The sequence below is a fragment of the Diadema setosum genome, chromosome 11, assembly GCF_964275005.1.
Source record: "Diadema setosum chromosome 11, eeDiaSeto1, whole genome shotgun sequence".
Lineage (NCBI taxonomy): Eukaryota > Metazoa > Echinodermata > Echinoidea > Diadematoida > Diadematidae > Diadema > Diadema setosum.
Window position 1 is genome coordinate 30,914,138 of NC_092695.1, and position 22,762 is coordinate 30,936,899.

The 22,762-nt window shown below is 38.1% G+C and overlaps 1 protein-coding gene across 1 annotated transcript; it reads left to right on the forward strand.

Annotated features, from left to right (window-relative positions):
* The first annotated feature begins 13,238 nt into the window (after positions 1-13,238).
* LOC140235273 (uncharacterized) lies at positions 13,239-19,363 on the forward strand. The gene is made up of 4 exons (XM_072315305.1): positions 13,239-13,404; positions 15,238-15,369; positions 17,158-17,310; positions 18,680-19,363. Exons 1-4 carry the CDS (start codon positions 13,254-13,256, stop codon positions 19,360-19,362), a joined length of 1,119 nt encoding a protein of 372 aa, XP_072171406.1. The 5' UTR covers positions 13,239-13,253; the 3' UTR covers position 19,363.
* The last annotated feature ends 3,399 nt before the right edge of the window (positions 19,364-22,762 follow it).

Consider the following 22,762-nt stretch of genomic DNA (forward strand, 5'->3'; position numbering starts at 1 on the left):
TGCGAGATATTCAGAAACCACTCTATGAGATGTCAAAGAGCATGCAGTTCTAAGGGTATCAAAAGTTTATCCGATGAAAATCGGTTTTGAAATGGCTGAGATATCCAAAAACAAGGTGAAACAAAGAGATCCTAATAAAGTTGTGGCATGTCGCCTTTTATTATTAGCACTTTTTTGGATATCTCAGCCATTTGAAAACCAATTTTCATCAAGTAAACGTTGAATCTTTCTTAAAATTACATGCTCTTTCATATTTCACAAGAGACTTTTCATTATCTCACGTGAATGTTCAAAACATAAATCCCCACCTCAACCAGTACTGTACAGTCCCTTTAAAGGGGCATTCCGGACGATTTTCATAATTTCACATCATGTAGTACATAAATCAACAGCTTCATGTATAGATTTGTAGAATTTCTTGTGGTTCTTGAGCAGAGAAACAGTACTTTCAAAAACCTTAAACAAATTACACTGAACAAAGATGATGACATGGGAGCCTCACATATCTCAGAAATGTAGCAGTGTCATTCCATTACAATACCGCATGCTTGCAAGCTCACCTGTGTGTAATCTATGCATGCCTTCTTCTTTTGAGCTGCTTCGTTGAGCCACATCTCATGCATTCTTATGGTGAGGCTGCCATGTCATCATCCTTGTTCATTGCAATTTGTTATAAACTTCGAAAACATTCTTATTTTTCATCCCAATCATCATAAATCCTGAAACTCTGTACCCAGTATAACTAATTTATATATGTTCAAATGTAAAAATTTGAAAATCATCTGGAGGTCTCCTTTAAATGCCAGCATAATAGTGTGTGTGCTATGCTTTTGAATGTGATGTGTGTGTGGCCATGTGATCAAGTCCACAAAGGACTGGCCACAATGTATACTAAGTAGCAGGGATGTTCATATGGGCAGAATAAACCACACAGCCTTCCGCCTAGCAAGTTATGGCGTGAATATGTGAATAATTCTATTCTTGAAGTCCTTGTGTTTGGGTATCACAACAACTGCTGTACATTGTAGCTCTCACATGATTTTACATTGTAGACCTTTCTTTGTTCACACAGAGAAGGGTTCTACCTCTGTAGCTTGTTGCTGAGAATTGTGAATGGGATCAAATTTGCAATAAAAATCCTCTTTGCAGTTGAGAACAGGCCATGTCACTTGAAACAACTGTTTCCATGGCAGGTAAAATGGAAATTGCCCTCTTTTGTTCAGTCACTCATAATGACAGCTTATTGTTGAGTTTAGATGGAATATTCTTATTTCTTGTACTTCGTGTGAATTGGTCAATTAACTGTGATATCTCTCAGGGAAGCCACTGTATGTATAGTACAGAGCAAATTTCCTGCTCTGTTTAGAAACATCCCATTCCCCAGCAAGCTCATGTAATAGTTAGGCTGCTACACATAATGTATAATGATCCCATTAACACACATCCATTTCTTATTCTTATTTTATCAAGCTCTGCAAACCATATCATGTGCAGACACACACACCTATTAAAAAAGATGTTAACTCTCACAATTCACTTTACAATGTAAAAATTCTATTCATCTTTACTTTTGTTTTTAAAACTCCCTAGATAAATAGCCTCATGCGGTGTATATGACCAGCATGCAATAAAAACTCTATTTTTAAAAAATAAATCCCACGATATATCTTGCCACACTAGGTTCACATACTACAGCTACTGTAGTACCTGGAATCATATGTTTTTCATAGATATGTGCACCTTGGAAATTTAAAGAGCCCTTGCTTGCAGCAAAATTAATTTTTATTCCATGTATGAACGGTGGCATAAAAGGACATTTTTGCAACACAATCCTAAAACTCATGAGTCTTTGTTGTTAATGAGCTCATGGGTCTGTACAATGTATAAGATGCCGTCACCATTTATGAGTACCTTGTACATGTAGGACCTGTTTTCCAGGTCAGTGGGTGACTGAGCATTCCAAGGAACAGTGATAATTTTTTTTTTTTTTCATAATCTGAACACCCTACATTTAGTTGAGTGCATGGACCTTCAGCTCATACCACAACCAAATACCTTTATGCAATAAAATACAAGTTTTGTGTCAGTTTTGATGGCAAGTTTTTGTGTAATTGACATTAAGCAGGGATTACTAATCACAATGTAAACAAAATAATTATGACATATATTCTTCAGTTGCACAATTGCAAAGTTTAGTGTAAACATGTAGCAAGGATTGCTATTAAATTACAATGTAAATTATGGCAAATTCCATCATTCTCACAAAAAGATAATTAATGTACACAGTCACACCAATAGAGAATTTTTTAACTCAAGGCTCAAAGCTTCTGGGTTGTAGTCCTTTCTTCTGTCAGTCACCAGTGTTAAAATATAGACACACTGAATCTGGAATGCACTATCATTCCACTAGTTGTTCCACAATACAGACACTGTTCTGGATTTAGAGTACACAGGCTGTTATGAGGCAAGATGTGATTGTACAAAACATGTACTGGGTTGTCAGGTGTGAAATTTCCCTCACACATGTGCAGTTTCCACAACTAATGAAGCGAGAGCATGATACCATTTTCATGTGTGTTTATTGAATTTTCTTTCTCAGATGAGGTGTATGCTACTGTATACACTGTTATTTTTGCGAACAGATATTTTTGCGAATGACGAGGTCATAGATATTTTTGCGAGATGTTTTCACGAATCGACGCCAACACTTAATGCTCTACATCTGTATTATTACACAGCACGTGAAGTCATTTTTGCCTGTTGTTAAATTCATGATCCAACTGTGATTTGCGAAATTCGCGAAAATTAAACCCTCGCGAAATTCGCGAAAATTAAACCCTCGCAAAAATAACAGCTTGAATACAGTATCTTTTCACTATTAAATGAAAGGCAAAAAAATGGTCCTACTTCAGGGTACTGTATAAAAGTCAGATGTATCACAAAACATTGTATCATATACAAAATTTGCAATAAAACCTACAATGTAAGGAGATATCACTATTTATAGACCATATCTGGACACAGTTTATTCTAGAAGCAATTTTATCCTAACTATTGTTCACATTTTGTATAACAATTTTACATCTGGTTGTTTCTATTCCTAAATCACATTTTAGAATTATTTGAAGCACTAGAACTGGGTTTTTGTTTCATCTGCAAATGATAAATAATGCCTTTATTATTTAAAGTGATCATGTTTCATCTAATTCAAGTGGTAAAATTGATTGCCTCTTAATTGCTGCTACGGTGATGGTTGAAAGTCCGGATCAAACAGTGGTGACTGCACATGAAATACATTCTGTCATATAATTACTACTGACTAGTGCGCAAGGACCTTGGAATTTTTTGCCCCTTTAGAATATCAAAAGTGCTTAGAACTGCACTTCTTGTTGCTGGCCTTGTTACAGTTTGTGATTTTACCTGGTTAAAACTAACTATGATTTGTTTTTTCGTCAATCTTTAATACAGGATGATGGCACTTTAGGAAGGACTTCAAACTCCAGTGGTGTATCAGGTTTCGTTGAGTCATCACAGGGCAAGCAATGGCTCTCCTGACGAAAATCACCGTAGTCATTATTGCTGGACATGTAAGTATTTCTCTTTTATCCCAATAACTCCCAGAAACCACAATTCTGTGGTTAACCAATTAGTTCTACAAGTATATTTCTGTCATAGTGAGTCTCTTTCATTTCATCCCACTATATGTGTTTCTCTTTTTCAGTTTAAAATTTTTTCGAAAACCTTTTAATTCCTGAATTTATGTTTGATTCTTGAATTGGGAACACATGGTAGAAAGTCAGCTGTCTTCTTCAACCAGTTGCCAGGAAATGTGCTTCACACATTACTGTCCATATCTCAATGACGCTACGTGGAGAGAGAGAGAGGGGGAGGGGGGCTATATATATATACCCAAATGATACTACTGTTTACCACAAATTGCATGCATTGTGCATCTGTTGGTTTAAAAAAACAAACAAACAAACAATAAGAGAAGTCTGACACTCAGTTAGTACTAGTGAGTCTGAAAATTGTGCATCTTGCTTTTAGTTTGTACATGCTGTCACCCATAACATTTTTTTTTTCTTTTCCGTAGGATTATCTGAGCAGAGCAGATGTTGTTACGTGTTTGAGCAAAAAGTAAACATTACAAAAAGAGGAAAAAGTTTGAGAACAAGGAATAGAATGTAAGGTATATGTAAATGCAAAATTAGATTTCAAAAGATAGACAAATGGATTTCTTGTATAGTTTCTTAATGTAACAAGCACTATTAGAGGAATGCACTTAGAGGAGACAAGCTCTTACAGTCTTATGACTGAAAAGCATGCACTTGACAGGAATGTTTCTGGATATTTATCAAACACTGCCCTCTTTTGTGACAGAGTAGATGTTATTTTGCATTGTTAGAGAATTCATCTTTGTTGTTTGTGTGTGTGTGTGTGTTTTTTTTTTTGTTATTTATTTTTGAGGGTGGTTGGGAGTAAAGGAGGGGTACAGTAACAATGTGTTCCAGTGTCATGTGTTTTTTTTTTTCTTTCTGAGAGCAAAGAAGGAGAAGAAGAAGAAGAAGAAGGAAAAAAACAAAACAAAACAAACTAGAAAAGCACTCTGAGAGCGCAGACCTCCGCCAAGCATGCAACTCATTTCCACTACTGATCTTCTTCTTCCATAGAGATATCAGTCATTTCCACCCATACATACTTTTATAGCATTGTGTGCTGAAAGTCGCCCAATTTCCCAATATAGAAGCCTTTGTTACGTCATAAAGCCTCAGCTGCATGGCGCGCCTCGCCCTAGCAGAAACTACATTGTAGAGCACACACTTTAGTGCACGCATGCAAACCTCAAATATGCACAGCCTGAACTCTCAAGTTCATTGACCTTACCTGGCAAAATATCAAAAATCCTACTTAAATTCCCCCAAAATTCTCGGATCACTACCAAAAGTTAATCGTTTGTTACTTGTGTCTCTCAACCTTTCCGGCAAGTTTCATCCCAATCCGTTAACTACTTTTTGAGTTATCTTGCACACGGACAAACGAACGAACGAACAAACAAACCAACGGTAACGAAAACATAACCTCCCCCCTTGGCAGAGGTAAAAACAGGCCAGACACAAAACCCAACCAGGAAACAAATAGCACGAGCATACTGATGTACTGTATTACACACAATAGCTCCTTGGTCAGACATAGTGTCGTTTGTCTATGGTGTATATCCTGTTTATTCTTCAGTACAGTGTTCTGTAGACATAGAGTCTGGTTGGAGAAACAATTCCAAGCTGCCTATAGATTGTGTAGTGTATGTGGCAGAACTATTATACTAACTGAGCACTAGTAGAAATAACTTGAGCAATTTGACTGCTGTGGCCAGTCAACTGGGATGGCTTCATATTTTCACTCAGTAACTATGGCCTCTAAATCACACGTAGATAAAGTTCATTGATCTTGACCTTTGACTTTGAGAATTGACCTTCAACCTCAGTAGGGAGATAGAAATATATTTCCATTTATTTACAGGATGTACTTCTATATGAATCTTTCCTTCCAACTTAAATTTACATGGAATATTCCCAGCTGATATTCCTTGGAAGCTATATTCATTAATAGCCAGAATACAAAGTGGATTGCTGATATGCTTGTAAAACTATTCAACTTGTACTGTCCATAATGTTAGAGAAGAACTCCAACTGATCTTTTGGCCTTTTGGGTTCAAGTGTCAGATTTCAGAATGCTGAGATTTATCTTATTCAATTTTGGAAAATGAAGCTAGGGAATTTGTATTTCAGATTAATAGTAACTGGAAATTTGGGTAGATGACAACAAAGCTGTTTGGAGAACTGAACCGAGCATAGCAACCCATTTGTAATTTGTACTGTATCATAAAGTTTTTTATCATTTAAATGAATTTGTCCGTATATAATGTGATAAATGGTAGAATGACATTATACAGTACATGGCAGATAGCGTATCAGGGCAATCAACCCCCCCCCCCCCCCCCTAGCTAAATACTGGTTAGTGATAAGGTTAGAGTAAAGATTAGGGTTAGGTTTAGGTTTAGGTTTAGGTTCAGGGTTAGAGTTTGGGTTAGGGATAGGATTGATTTTTATTTTTCATTACAGTGTATACATCTGATAGAATCCCAAAGGATAAAAATCAACTTATGAAGGCCACTGTATGTATACATGCCAAATATTTATTGAGTCTAATTTTTTATGCATTAGGATTTCCCAACAATTTCATGAGTGGTTAAATTTGCGATTGTGGAGTACAGTAATGAAGGGGGAAATGTGTACATGCACATTCCATTCATGTGGAGATCAGATTTCATGTGTTGTGAAATTCGCAAATACATTTTTGTACATTGTAGCACTTGGGTGACTTGCATAATAAACAGCTGTATGGCGTTTACAGTAAATCCGAGAGATGACCTACAAAAAGTTGTAGGTGAGGCAGCATAGGGTGTATGATAGAAAATTCCTAGTAGTCAGCAGAAAACCATGTCGGAGACCCTGCGAGATATGGGATGAAACTGGCTGAAGAAGACAAGTGAACATCTGGCTATTGCAATGAAAACTGGGCCACATACCAGAAAACACTGCAGGGGTATTTTACAGACATTATTCCCACACCCATGTACATGTAGCTCTGTGCAGCTGTTCACCTCTACCCAAACGAGGCTGGCTCATGTATCAGTCATGTGAGCTCTGTCCGAGAAATCAATATGCTACATTCTTTGCAGTTTAAAGAATATCCCAGACTCCATAGATGATGCCCTCTTTCTCCATCAGTTTGTTGAAATTTATTATATTTTGATAGATTTTACCCAACAATTGTTTCTAGAATGTTCTTTGTGAATACCAGGTAGTGGAAGTACCTTCACATTAAAAACTACATTGACATTAAAATATTTGGTATATGGTGATTAATTAGTGTGTTCTTAGCAGTGCCATGCATCACAAGTATGTTTGTAGTACAACTGTACTCAGGAAATATTTCAAAGTCTTTGAAAGCTCAGATTTATCTCAGCTTCTTTTTTTAACAGTGTTATGTGGACTTTGTTACTATCTTATTCATCCATTCTAAGTAAGAGTGGCAGTATTTTGTTTTAGTTATCAGTTTGTGTAAAAGGTCTGATTTTCCTTCTTTGTGTGCAAACTTTTTTTTACATATAATTTCTTAAAGTCCAATTTCACCTTAATATACATAAGCCATAAGGATTGAGAGAAAGCAGCAACATTTAGTAGAAAACATCATCAATAGTTTGAGGAAATTCAGACAATCCATTCAAAAGTTGTGAATTTTTGAAGTTTCATTGGTGCCACCGTTGCTGGATGAGAAGATTTCGATCACTTGTGATGTCACATGCATAGAACGATAAAAAGAATATAAAGAAAATTCAACATATTTTTACTATCCACGCATGATAAAAGAGCACTTGACTCTTCTCTTTCAAAATCAATCCCCGATATTAAAATTTTTTGAAATAATAGCGTCAGGTGGTGTGCCGTGAAAGCAAAGGTCACTGCTCATGTGAGCACTAGACCTGCAGGTCTCTGTTCAGAAGAAATGACCTCAAGAGAACACGAGACAAAGGAGATTTCCTCGTATAAAATGTTACAGGAAATTGATTTCCTCTTGATCAAGTACATCCTGGTATGTCAATGCTGTTTACAATTTTCGAAGAATTTTGTTTCCTTGTAGCCATCATATCAGTGTTTCCATCTGTCAGCCTCATAGGATCTGTTACACCTAAATGTTATTATTTTGTTATGTGTGTGTGTGTGTGTGTGTGTGTTTTTGTCAAGAATTTCAGCACCTCACTTGAATGTTTCGAATTCCATCACTACCTTAGCCACATGCTACACAGTTTGTTAAACAGGGAAGCTCAGAACTTTATTCATCTTACATTCTGTAAGATAATCTTCAAGAAAAGAAAAATGCAACACCTTACATTGTACAAAGACACATGATTCATCAATAAATGTCACGATGTTGTTATCTTGGGTACCAGGTAACCACAATATTCAGCAGTCCCAGACTTGTTGATTATTATCTGCAAATTGACCAATGAGCTTCATAATTCTGAGCTACGTGTATGATGTAGAGATGTGCAACATGTAACAAATAGTCAATGGGCCAGGCCAGATATTGGTACCATCTGAGGTGGCAAAACCTTTTTGATGTCATTTTGTTTGTCGGGCATAGATATGCTTATCAAGCTATGATAGCATTTCCAAATGAGTAGCTTAGTCCTAATAAATGAATTTTTAACCCAGTTGGTTTCGCTGTTATATCCCTTTACTTCTGAATCGAAACTAACCGCTATAGAAAGAAGAGCACTGTCTTCTGTATGTCCACAGGTGTTCTGTTGTAAACGTGGTGCGCTTAGTCTTTATTCAAGGCAGCGAAGGGAATATCCAAGGGTTATGATGTCGACAGCGCTTAGTCTTTATTCAAGACGGCGAAGGGAATATCCAAAGCTAATGATACAGTGTATATCCCTTTATCTAAAAAGCAAACAAAAAAACAATTCCTAGTGGAAATTTTCAAAGGTCACACTCTGCCTGTCTTTGGTCAAAGAGCGTCAAAAATATTTGGCATTGGTCAGGTTGATGGCTGAAATCTATGACTAAGCTACTACTCTGGAAATGCTATTATACTTTTATAGCAAAATAATATTCCTTAGATACAGGCCATTTCAAAATGCACATAACTAGAACTTGCCACCTCAGGTGGTACCAGTAACCCATTTTTCGGGTCTTGGCCCATGGACTAATTGTGTGACAATTGTTTCCGTGTCTGTGTGTGTGTGTGTGTGTTTGTCTGATTAACAACAATATCAGTTCTGGTAAACATTGCAAAAAAAAACAACAACAACAAAACAAAACAATGTATCGTTATCATATCTAAAGTTACTAATAAACGGAATTATCTATACTGTTTTTATACTACCCTCTCAACAAATACATCAGTTTTAAACAAAAATCACTCTGCTCATTTACAATAGTATTTATTATTACGTATTGTAGTGTACTGGTTCATTGTTTGATGGAAATAAAGCTACATTGGCGTGGCATTTGTGTTTTCACCTCAGCGTTTTCACCGGAAAATTATGAATAATCAAAAATACGGCAAAATCCACGTGGAATTGCTTTTTTGTTTGTGTTTTAGATAAAGGGATATACACTGTATCATAGGCTTTGGATATTCCCTTCGCCATCTTGAATAAAGACTAAACGCATCGCGTTTAGCTCTGGACATCATTATCCTTTGGATATTCCCTTCGCCGCCTTGAATAAATACTAAGCGCACTGCATTTACAACAAAACACCTGTGGACATACCATGAGCTCCATGGACATACAGAAGACCGTGCTCTTGTTTCTATAGCAGTTAGCCTCGATTCAGAAGTATAGGGATATAAAAACGAGACCAAATTGGTTAAAAATTCATTTATTAGGACTAAGCTACTCATTTGGAAATGCTATCATAGCTTGATAAGCATATCTATGCCCAACAAACAAAATGATATCAAAAAGGTATTGCCACCTGAGATGGTACCAATAACCAATTTTCCGCCTCTTGGCCCATGGACTAAAAGGCCTCATAGTCACCCAAGTTTTGACCAATATGACTATGTCTGTGAAGGGTTTGCAAATAGTATATTTTATAACATTGACCTCTCGGTGACAAGGTATGAAAAGTCACACTAATGGCATTGTCGTGGTATTCAAATCTAACGCAGGCTTGGCGATACGGTGAAGCTAACTCCGTGATAAGACACAAAAGCTTTGGAATTCTTAACACTCATCGAAGCACTGTGCGAAACGAAGGACAAAGAATCTCAAATGTTCACCTCCGCATATCTCCCTTATTTTATCACCAAATCCTTTGAAATTTCATGTGGATATGTCATCCTCCATATATGAATTTGGTGCAAAAATGCTGATGTATCATTGAAGATATTAAATATACATATAAACATAAATATATGTTTGAGTCGATAATGAAAAAAGGTTATGATTTCTTGACACAAGTCTACTCTAGCATGAATATACAAATGATAAGCATATTGCTAGTCTGTATACCCAAGACTCACTCTGCAAAGTTTTGTGTTTGCATGATTAGTAGTTAGGTCAAAATCAGAACAAATAGACAACCGAGTTTGTGAGAAAATACTTGACATGCACAACTACATCTTCCTTCTGCGCATGTGTTCTCTGTTGGTCAGCGCACGCTTAGCCAATCAGCAGTGTCAGGTTCGGTGATAGGGTTCAGCTTAGGAGGTTAGACAATGTACACTTGTACGATGTGCTTCCAGGTGTTGCATGCAGCACAGAAACGGATACATCAGACTGCGTAACACTTACGCTATGGATTATACATGAATGACAGTGATCTTGATTTTTACCCGACAAAATTGTGTGATAAGAATTACAAAAAAGATATTTGGAACAGAGTATGGACATACCACAGCAAGTCATATACTGAAGTTTCATTTTTGGGCAATTAAGTAAAGTGGTAGAAAATAATTTGTGTGTTTTTTTACTGACCATTTTTTTTTTTTTTTTTTTTTTTTTTTTTTGGTAAGCTAAATTTCAACATTCTTTTCACAGGTTTATCCCCAATAAAACCCAAAGCAACTAACATGTTGGGGAATAGATTTTTTTTTCTTCGATTCATTGTATAGAATTTATCATTTGATGGTTTTTGTAGCAAGATACTGTAAAACATGATTTATTCGCGGCATGAAATTTTCGCGAATTGCCACTGGTGTTCAATGCATGCAGTGTAGACAAAAACTTTCGCGTGCATTTTAATTTCGGGAATTTGGGCGCTCGCGAAATTCGCGAAATTAAAATGCATGCGAAAATTTCTCGTTTTACAGTAGTGTTATTGTCCTTCAACAATTCAATATCAATATCTCTGCATGGTTTGAGTTTGCCAATTAGCAAATGTTGATGGTAGGCAATTAATGATACTGCTGTATACAAAATGCATTTCAGTTCATGTGTGTATTCACATTTATCTACTTGTATTTGATCTTTATGAATATTTTTATTATGAGGAACCTGCTGTGTGCAGAAAAAAAAAGTCAGCGGTCATGAAAGATATCCCAATGATAATGCTGTGAAGTAATGCAGGGATTCATCACACAAAACCCATGGTACTAGAGGACTAAAGCCTGGTTTTGTTTGGTCAAGGAGGTGTGTGTGTGATACTCTCCTTGCTTAGGTCAAGCATAACTGGTAAATTAATCTTTTATCATTGCAGGTCAGTATGGCGATGAGTTTTCGACTTTCCTGTGAGGGAGAACCCCCGGAGGAGTGGGATACGTGAGTATCATTTCACATCATTAGCTATCTCTTCTAGAATGCGCACACAGCAGAACTGGCACTTACAGAGCAGAACTTAAACACACGGAGCACAAGTGTCAAATTGTTATCAGAGATATGGCCTGATTTATCAAAATACTTTCAGGGGCTATCACCGGTGAATTGTAGCTGTTTTTAGTGTATTCTAGCTGTACACAAATTTGACTTCCAGGGTATTGGTAGTTAGTACACTTTCATGGTCAAACATGGTTTGACTTCATGCTGGTGCCACTGTGTAATAACCATGATAGGATCTGTCTCCAACACACTTTCCCTCTTGGCCGTAACACTGCTGCTCAGTTACCATTGATTACCAGTGATTTTTTATATATGAAAACTTAGTTCTCATATGCATGCAGAACTGGCAATTTTTTTCCTTTAAAATGTGCACCTATGCATAAGAAATGTGTGAAATAACGCTGTCATAACACAATTTCAGTCGGGTAACAAAAAAAAATACAAAATATTAGCCAAAAAGGTTTGCCAAAAGTACTCTGTCTCAGAGCTTACCTGATCACAGTTGCTGCATAATTTTTGATAATTGATAATTGACAAAAACAACCAGAGCAGTGTCCAACAATCTTCCATGCTACAGTGCATCGCATGCAGCTCGTTGGAAAATATGATTCCTTGGGCACGATTGATCATCAAGTGATATTCTACATACCGGTACCTACCTACCACTGAATGGGGAGAGGGCTTCTGGGGGGGAAAAAGTTGTGTACTTCAAAATTATATATGAATGTGTGCTTTCTTTCCAGTATTTAGATAGGTTAGCGGAGTCCATTTGAAATACATAATTTTATAGCTTTGAGTCTGCTCTTTCAGAATCTGCCCTTAATTAAAAATCCATATCTGGCAACTTTTTGTTGGTTTTGTGATGCAGGGTCACAAATGGCTCTCCAGTCTTGTGTGATTTTCACCACATTTTTACGTATTTCGCACTGCTATCTCTCCAAATGACCTCCGTATTAAAAGGGGATGGCTAGTAACTGATCAGTGGGAATCAGTGGGAATGCTGGGGATGATTGCTCCAATCCTTGTGGGATTCATTTAAGAGTACAGTCTTGTACATTATATATCTATTGTTGTGTGAAAATTATTTGCTTCAAATATTCAAGTAATGTGCAGTTCAATGTTTCCAGGTTTAGCATGCCTGTACGGTGTCGGGGCGATCGTTTAATTAAATCATTAACGATCACCCGACACTGTACAGGCTACACTTGCCCAAGGTCTTCCTTCATCACTCTTTGGATAGATGCAAGTACAGAGACTCCAACTCTCCAGCTTTCGACGGGAGATCTCCCGCCTAAAGCCCATTTTTGCAAAATCTCCCGATCTCCCGCTTGAGATAAAATCTCTCCCGCCCTGGCTCTGCATCTCCTGCTTGTATGGTGTTGTAGATGCCAGTCAATTTTATATGCATGCATGAATAGCATCTGCATGTGATACAATCAAATTTAGTTTTATTATCAAGCCAAATTATCAAGCCAAAGTATATGATTTGTATCAGTGAATGATTACTTATATAGTGCCATCCTACGTTGAAAAATAAGCCTTAGATAGCACGAGAGATCATCTAGAACCCCAATGACCCAAGGGATTTCGCGCACATCAAGTTGGAATTTCCCGTTTGCTAGGGATTCAGGCGGGAGAATCTCCTGATCAGAAGGTGCTTCGGGGTTGGAGTCTCTGCAAGCAAACAAGCAAGCAAACAAATAAGCAAGCAAAAACAAACAGCAGAGGAAGAAGAAGAATATATATGACCTGAAAACTTTACAGTACTTGTCATTGAATTACTTTTTCCTCAATCTTAATCAGGTGGTACTACTGTGATGCATACCGTAGCGGAAGCTACAAAAAGTGCAGCCCTTGCAGTATGGAGAATTTGCTGAGCGATATAATTCTCCATCCAGAGGAATGCGCTGAAGCACCATGCCCCTATCGCTGCCCAGAAGGTCTGAATGAAGAGAACCCAGCTCCTTCAAACAGCTGTCCAGTGGACACAACAGCGCAGCCGACCACAACAGGTGAGAGTCACTTCACAATGTGCAAGGGCTCCCCTTCGATCGTGTCACAGTGCTCGAATTTCACAGAGGCCTGAGGCCAATGGCTGTGATGCCTCACCAACCGGCTGCGATTCCGCTCCAAACTTCAAAGAGTTTCAGGCCACTGCAAGCTCTGGCCTTTATCTGTAAAAGTATCTTGAAAATCACATAGATTTAAAGACAGACGTGATTTTCCTTGCCTTTTCACAGATCTAGTGCGCAACTAGCCAGAGTTTTGACTTCAGATCAGCTGTGAGCTAGATCTGACTGCAGTTGTACATAGCTGGCGTGATATCGTAGCTGTATATAAAGTAAATATCAAAATTTTACATAGAGTATCTCATCCTAAAGCAACATTCTGTAACTTTTATTGCTAGGCTAAGGAACAGCAATCAAATCAATGTTGTTTAACTAAGCAATATTTTCATTTAAATTAATTTTGGCCGCCTACCTCCTCTAAAAATGTAGAGTCAAGGCCAAATGGACCATGACCCAAATCAATGGAATTCAATTTGGATGGTGTGCAACAGCAGCAAGTATTTTTTTAACTTTTTAGCACCATCTTCTAAGTGGTATTTACCACCACATAAACTGTCAATGATTGGATTGTCAGGTAATGTAAATTTCATAATGCTGTCATAGTTCACTTCTGTAGGAGTGAGGATCAACACCATCAAAGAAGGAGTCTAATTTATAGTATATAAAAATGCATGATGCTAACATTGATTCTATAAACTCATTTGTTGCTCTAAGAGGCTGTAACTTGAACCATCATTTGTTATTCCTACAACATCAGTCTGGTATTGCCTCCTCCTGCTCTCCATTTCATTTATTCAGTTATTTTGATTTATTACTGCACTTGTCTCAATACTCAAATTAATCAATTCTTGCTTTTCCTTAACTATGTTTTGCACAGTCTACACATGCTCAATATCTCCCCTCACCACTCCCACAGATGGATGCAAAAAAAAAAAAAAAAACAGACAAAGAAGAAACTAACGTTAGCTTAATCTTCTTTTTTCGGGGGGGGGGGGGGGTATAAAATTGCCCCTTGTGAGTAGCTTGTTGTTTTTAGTTGTAGTTTTTGTCACATTATTACGTATCGCATTGCACTCATAGGTGTTATCTGGAAGAAAAGAACTGAACAACAAGAATTATTTGAGTTTTTTTTATCTCAGGTCACCAGGAGATGCTACGTGTTCAGGTGAAACTATAAGTTACAGCAAGTTTGTTAGGATTATCAACTCCCTTTGGCCATTGCATTTGAGATCGAATGTCGGAATCAAGTGAACCGTAATGAAAACTCAGTAAAAAGAGATGTGATATATATAACAAGAGTTCATGGGTCTCTGTAGAATAAGGCCCTTTGGCTTTTAGGGTTTTCCTGTTGTACTAGTGGTAGCGAAAGTGGTAGCAATAGTGGCAATGATAGTGGTAGTGGAAGCAGTTGTGGTGGTGGTAGTGGTAATGTGAATGGTAGTGGGAGTGGAATCAGTAGTGGTTGTGGTAGTGGTATTGGTATTGGAATTGGTGGTAGCAGTAGTGGAATGGGTACTGGTAATGGTAGTGGTGGTGGGATTGGTAGTGGTGGGTGGGATTGGTAGTGATAGTAGTAATAGTAGTGGCAGTGGTAGTGGTAGTTGGATTGGTAGTGGTATTAGTAATAGTGGCAGTGGTAGTGGAATTGGTAGTGGTAACTAGTGGTAATGGTAATGGTAATGGTAGTGACAATGGTAATGGTAGTTTTGGGAGGGAAGGAGGAGAATTTATCTATATATTTTGACACTTATTTGATGTGATTTGTTAAACTACTAGGCTCGACGACCCTGGCAGTCATCACCCTGACAACGACAGCAAAGTCCAAAGGAGGAGGAACCACCCCGGCAGGATCTAATGGGAGCACGGCCTCTCCACCTGTAACAGCATCCACACGTAATAGAGGAGATGGTACAGTGATATTGATTTCCTGTTTTAAATTGTCATGGGTTTCAGGAGTTACATGTATGTCATTCAGTTAATAGGATGCTGGCACTAAAGATCAACCCAGAGCAAACAGATCTAGAAAGTGCTCACTCTGTGCAAATGTGTGAAGCATTAATGTTGTCATCAATCATAGTTGTTTTGTGGTTGACCTTGCCATTTTTTAGGACACAATTTATATATATTCCAGTCCAGCTTTTGAACATCTGACTGTCTCCCAGTGTTGCTCAACCAGGGGAAGCATTAAATATGTGAAAGTGGAATGAGCTCTGGACTTGTGAATGGAAGACCATTAACCTTAATCTTGCTTTGTGACATACCGTACACCTGTTAAGTTCAGTTGTTTGATCCTTAACCCTATTCTAACTGGGGGGAGATCAAATTGACACCCCCCCCCCCCCTCACTGTTTCACGCCACGATTCAGCAACGCGCAAAGATTTTGCCGTGTCATTTCACGACTTTTTTCACTGAAGTCTTCCGCATATTTTGAGACCAAATTTGCGACGTCCGGGTACACCGTTCTGAAGTTACGTATTGTTATTCATAAGCATGTCAATCTGAAAACAGCTCAAATTCATGATATCATGAACAAATTGAATGCAAATTGTGTTTTTTGGTTAAATTGATATAAATTAGATTATTTCAACTTTTAACCATTGAAATTAATCAATTTTAGTGTAGATAAGCCCGAAAAAGTGCCTACAACAAATTTTGGCAAAAAAAACAATAGAAAACAAAAAGGAAAAGAAAAACAGTAAAATACGTAAGAAATTAACAAAACAATAAAAGACCAAAGAAATTGATTTTGATTGTGCTATTTTTTTACATGAAAATTGTTTGATATGTCATGAGGAATTCTGACACAAAAATTTAGCAATACTTCAGTCTTTTTAATGGAGTTATAGGTGAAAATATGATTTCATGCACAAATTTGCATAATTAATTTATTAAAAATAGGAAGGCAATATTTTTCTATTGTATGACCATGTAATCTTGTAGTTGACATCCAGCTCTATCTTCAGGCAAAATTTCGCGGCGATCGTGCGATCGGTGGCCGAGATCTGAAGGGGGGGTCAAACTGACCCCCCCCCCCCCCCCCAGTAAAAACTTGGTCTCAAATAGCCCAGTTAGAATAGGAGAAAGAACAGGCCGATGAAATGGACTAGAAATGCATCCATAGATACATGTGATATTAACAATTATCAGAAATTATTCTGTATATTCCATCACCGAGATAAAAAAAAATGAATAAAAAAGAAATAGACTCCTCTTCGTGGTTGCTTGTGATCATGAGATGTATGTGAGTGAGTATGGTGGAAAAATTGCATTCGGCCCACTAATGGGCTGTGAATCTCTAGCTGCATGGTCAGCAGTATTGGCCAACAATGAAATGAAAAAGATTCCTATTTGATCTGGCTGGGTCTTGAAAATATTTGTAAGAGCCAAAGTGGAACTGGGGTTGAGAGAGGTTGTGAAGCAAGGCTCTTAAGCATATTTAAAGTGAAAATGTAGTTCTCATGCCTTCAAACTGACAAATTTTTGCTCTAGAATTAAACAAATGCACAACACTTTGCTATCATAACACAAGTTCCGTTGAGTAACAACGAAATTGCGAAATAGCTGCTAAAAAAATTTCAAGGAAGTATGATTGTATCAGAGCAGTGCTGAAGACGTCATTAAGTGGACACCACTTACAACCTCCCTCCATCTTGACTAACGCAGTGTTTGGAATGTTTGATTGTTTGACTTTTCAGAATCCATGTGGTGGGCCTTTCTTTTGCTGGGGATTTTGATCTGTGTTGTGCTATGCTGTGTTGCTGCTTCTGTGGTATGTTTGGTTTACAAGAGGCGTACGTCACACAACCGATTGAGAGCTGTGCTTCAAAGGTCATCGCGTCCCCTCATGGGTGAGTGACACAGCCAAAGGATGAGGTTTCAACCTTTGGCGCCAAGACTATCTTGACTATCAGTCACTCTGTTGATCTAAGTTGATCATAACCAACATGACTCCAGACATTTTTGTGCTCCCTTGAGTGGGAATGGCTAATTCTCCCCATTGCATGTAACTGTAAAAATTCGTACAATCCAGGTCTTGTTAAATTTCCATAACAATGTGTCAACAATGCTGTGCCATTGTACAGCGCGAGCTCTATTTGATTGTACACAAAAAAAACATGGAACACTATCTTTATCTCCAATCTACCATACATATGTATTTTTGTAGATTTTTTCAGCAATTGTTACATGTTGGGAAAAGAAATATAGAAGTTGTAAGCTATGAAAATGCATTTCTATTGTAAAGTGAGAATGTTTGAGTCATGATAAAAGGATGAAAATTGTATGCCATTACTGCATAATATGCTTTGCCCTCACCTCTGGCACAATAACTTTGCATTACCAGAAATGCATAAGTCGACACCGAAAGTGTGATCCCCCTTGACCTCCATGTGTTGCATTCATTGTGTAAGATCACCTCATTCATTTGTTTAATTTTTTATTCGATAGGGAGAATTTGTACCCAAGTTTATTACTGACCATCTGGAACTAAAACAATATGTATGATATTACATTGTCATATTATAGTGAAATCATGCGGTTTAGGAGCACCGTACAAAGACATAATTTGCGTCGTGAGCTTTTAGTGCCCTATTTAACTTTATTTGCCACATTCGCACACTTTATTTGGTCGACAGGATGCCAAGTTCGCATATTCTGCTCAAACGCACAAACCGGCCCAAACCATTTGATTAATCGCCAAATGCTACAGCTCAATGAGAGCATTTCTTATTCTGTTCCTGTCACTTGTAGCTTGCATTTCATATGGTGATTGACTATCTTAAGCGGTATTCTGTACTGGATTTACAATAATGTAGCTACTGGTCAATCAAAGAAAAACAAACAGATTTGTCATACAATTAACATCAAAGCAAAGCTTGACATTTTTTTGTAACCCTTTGCTCACTGCATGTCCAGGGTAACAGAAATCTATTAAAATAACTAATTTGAAAAACAGACTGTTTACCCAAGGTATGACTACATGGGTGTCTCAGAATAATGTGGCACACAGGGAGTTTACACCATGGCACTTGAAGAGTTCAAAAGAGCTGATTGATAAAAAACGACCAGTTCTATTTAATCTTTCTCCCATGTAAAATATGCAGTGGAGTTTAGAGACTAAGACAATGTAATGATGTTGAGATGATAGGTCATTGTAATATATTTTATGTGTGTTACACACTTCTGCCATCTTCCTTTTCATTTGTTTCTGCTTCTCAGAAAATGGTGATGTTGTGGAGCTTTCTGTCACCCCACCCTCTACTCCCGACACACTAGATGTAACACCGGATGTAACACCACATGACCAGTCCATAGAGGTTACTACAAAAGTCCAACTTGCTCGCGTCACAGTGGAATGTGGGTGTGGACGTGTGGATGGGAAGGTCGTCAAAGACCTGCTGCCAGGCACCTCCTACAAGGTTGTCATAGAGACGGCCTCCCACGGAAACTTCCCCAAGGTTACGAGCACCACAGGGAATGTGGACCACACCCTTTGTGACTTGACCCTTCTAGAGCTGGAGGGAATGATGAAGGACAACCTGGCAGAGAGATGGGTCTACTCGTTGCGAGCAAACTTTGGTCATATCAGAGATGAAGAAATGCTCTCTTCCTTAGCGAGAGCTCTCAGGGTGCAGTCCTTGTATGATGCAGCGGGAAGTAACTTCCTCGAGGAGATTTTTACTGTCGATGACCGGCACAGATTGAGTGATGAAGACAGCTTCAAGGTGTTTGTCATCCTGGAGACGCTCAGAGCGAGTCTGTTTCCCGCGGACGAGGTGCCGCAGTACCTCATCGACATTGCCACATGCCTGCTGTCCCTGCATCCGGAATGCGTGCCCTGTGGGCACGTGGTGCACCAGCTGTTGGGCTTCAGGCCCCTCGTGATGACCACACAAGTGTGAGTGAGCAAAGTGGGGGGGGGGGGGGTAGCCACTTAGCAGGAAGTGAACCTCAGTGCAGCTCTGACTCTTCGTCATTCTAAGATTTCTGAGAAGATTTCTTCTAAGATTTCTGAGAAGACCTTTTTAGGGAGAGTTTGTAATAACACAGACTTTGACTGTACCACAGGGCGGTGCCACTGGCAAATTATATTTGTGACTACAGCAAAGTGCTTTTAGTAGGAGAACTTCTTTGATGAAATCGCTCGAGTAACCTCATCTTGTTTTATAGAGTGACAAGATAATGAAGGGACCTGTCTGTACACAAATGTGTATGTCTACCCCTACCTATTCTGTAGCAACTTGTCGGCCCCTATCTTGCCGGGAAACACTTTGCATCTCTTTGTCTTGCCTCCTAGTTCTTCCTGTATCTTCCCTTTAAAAATTAACGGTGATGATCATAACAAACTTCGATCAATCCTGGATATTGTAATTTAATATTTTCATTCTTTTTTTCTTTCTTTTTTTTTGGAGGGGCTAGGGGTTGAGTTCTGCTCTGTGCACCATTCGTGATAGAGTGCTTTTATGAGGTCAAAGATCTGATAAATTTGTGAAATGCATGTCATCAGAGCAGAAGTTGACTTTATCGTGTGCCTGTGTACACAGTACAAATGAGCAGCTCTTGTCAGAGACCGTAATCTAATTTATAAGCCAAATGATAGAGCATTCTCCATGTCCAGTACTATGATAGCCACTTTGAATGTTGTGTTTGTTTTGTAAGGGATGTGATGGACCATATGTATAAATTGGGACTTTTTGTACTGGGAGGTGGGGGTGTTTCATAAAGAATGTAATGTGATGTAAGTTATGTGTAAATGCCAAATAGAGTACATTAAGTGTAATAGAGTGTGCATTTAACATGAAGTGTGCTATAAGATTTTTGTCATTAATTTATATACATGTAAATTCATGTAAAACATGTAAAAGATGATTAAAAATAGCTTTCTTTTATGCCCCTTTCTTCTATTTTTTCTCTCAAATTGGGAAATTTGTCGTAGATTTCTTGCTTGATTTTGCCAGTTACTGTAATCTTTCTCCAGTATAATGAAGTATGCAATGAATTGTAGGTGTTCCAATGTAATGAGTGTTCCAAAATAATGATATCTGTGCAGCGAAATTCTCCAGAACTAGATTGGTTAAATGTGTGAGCAGTTGCTATCCTCAATATCCTGTGACATTCGTGGTTTGCTTTTGTTGGTGGTGTAATTATTTCATGTCATGTTGGTGAATGTCCAAATTTCCTGGGAAAACCAACAGCTGGTCACTGAGGAGACCAATCGTTACCATGATCTGATGACAATAGAGTACCAAAGAATGATGTCATAATTACCCATTCATCACCATGGAAACTGGTTCTGAACAACCTTACCTCACCAGGGCCCCGTTGCAAGAAAGTTGCAATCAATTGCAAATAATTGCTAATTTTGAAACAACCATTCTGATTGGCTCAGGGTCTGCCCTATTAAGAAGACATGCATGCAACAATGATTTTGATTGGCCAGTGACAATCAGTTGCAAGTTGCGTTTAAACGCAAAGTTTCTAGCAACGGGGCCCTGGTCCCTGAACACTATCACTGCTAACCAAAATTACACCGGGTTTTAACCCAAAGTATAACTAAAGACTGCGACATCATCACTGTGGTACTCTGTGATGATGATTGTGATGATTATGATGATTATGATGATCGATGACAATTACAGGTAGCACAGAAATGGACCTACTGCACATGGACATTCATTGCATGTTAAATATTTATGCACCTGTTTCTGTTAAAAGTGTCACAAAAACATTTTAAACATGATTTCCTGCTTTTATCTCATCATCACCGCCCACAGCCAGCCTGGTTATAAACAATGAGGCACTTTGATAAATCTAAGAACAACATTCACAGAAGATGATAAATCTCTGAAATGAAGAAAAATGCATTTCCAGTTTTAGTGTATATTGGGAAATCATCGCTCAAGCAATTTAATTTGTGAAGTACACATGCTTTACAATATAAGCAAACATTTTTGAAAGTTGATTGTTGTTTGTAATCTAATTTTTCCCATTTTTTGCACATTGTTTATCGGAGTAAACATGGACAGTAACAGTAGACGGCATGAATGTCTTAGCATCAAACACCACTTCATGCATGTCCACAAGTGTCCACTTCAGTGATTACCAATTTTGTGACATAAAATTTGTCATCTTTTGAGGTTTGTTGCTTGCCATCATTGGTGCTTATTCAAAAGCAATTGAGTCTGAAAAGGCACTTCAGCCAAATAAGACCAAAATGTGGGTAACGGTTCTTTTGTCAGTGATGATGCACGATTAGACAATCGTCATTGTCCAAACCTCTGAATGTACTTGTCAAGATGCACATATAATCAGGTGGCGGCGGTGATGATGGGATCAAAGAAAGACCTGTCCATTAATACTAGTAGTCCATGCATTTAGTACAGGAAGGTCCATGCTTCAGATAATAATAGTGGGGTTCACTTGTTCAACAGATTGTCATCTCGGTAGTTCCTTGCATATCCGGGCAATTACCCCCCGGCCAAATACTGGTTAGTGGTAAGGTAAGAGTAAAGATTAGGGTTAGGGTTAGGTTTAGGGTTAGGAGTCTGGGTTAGGGTTAGGGTTAGGTTCAGGATTAGGATTAGGATTAGGGCCAGGGGAAGGGTGCGGGGTAATTGCCCAGGGGGTGATTGCCCTAGACCCGTTCCTTGACCTGTTGATATTCTATCCATCCAGTACTTGTGGTTGTGTGTCGTGACAGGCCTGACTGTTTGTAAATATATATGTACCTTCCTTCCTTGGAGGAACATTTTAATTGGACAGGCTGCTATGTGGACGACATGCAATTTGTTGAGGCACTTATTCAACAAGAGAAGTTGTATTCTACTGCAGCGTCCAAGTTTAATTGCCAAAGCTGTAGTGTTCTTGTGTAATATTTTAGATGCCTGGGCATTAATTAAGTTAATTCACCTCATTGTCATGTGTGTCTGCATACTAACAAAATTCTTGGATATTTGTTTCCTGAGGTAATCGTAGCATGTATGTGGAGTGCACGTACATGTCATTTTTATTTCACTTCTTCTTAATTGTATTATACTGCTCTGAACATGTCTTTTGATTGTATTACGGTATTTATGGGATTGCAGTATTCAGAATACTGATGAAATTTGGATTAACTTTCCTGATTGATTTTTTAGAAGGTGAAAATAGGATTAAACACTGGAGTCATATGACATGTTATTGGCATCCCAGGCAATTGGTGAATAAGTTTATGACTGTATGCTTTTGGACTTTCACGAAAAAATTCTTTATTGTAAGCATGCTTCTGAGAAATTTTTGTTGTGGAATTGGAGTCAGTATCTA

Bases quoted from the DNA above. Each gene is read 5' to 3' on its own strand.
- LOC140235273 (XM_072315305.1), top strand. From the start codon at position 13,254: ATGGAGAATTTGCTGAGCGATATAATTCTCCATCCAGAGGAATGCGCT. The intron at 13,405-15,237 runs GTGAGAGTCACT...TTAAACTACTAG, and splicing joins AGCGCAGCCGACCACAACAG to GCTCGACGACCCTGGCAGTC. The intron at 17,311-18,679 runs GTGAGTGACACA...TCTGCTTCTCAG, and splicing joins GTCATCGCGTCCCCTCATGG to AAAATGGTGATGTTGTGGAG.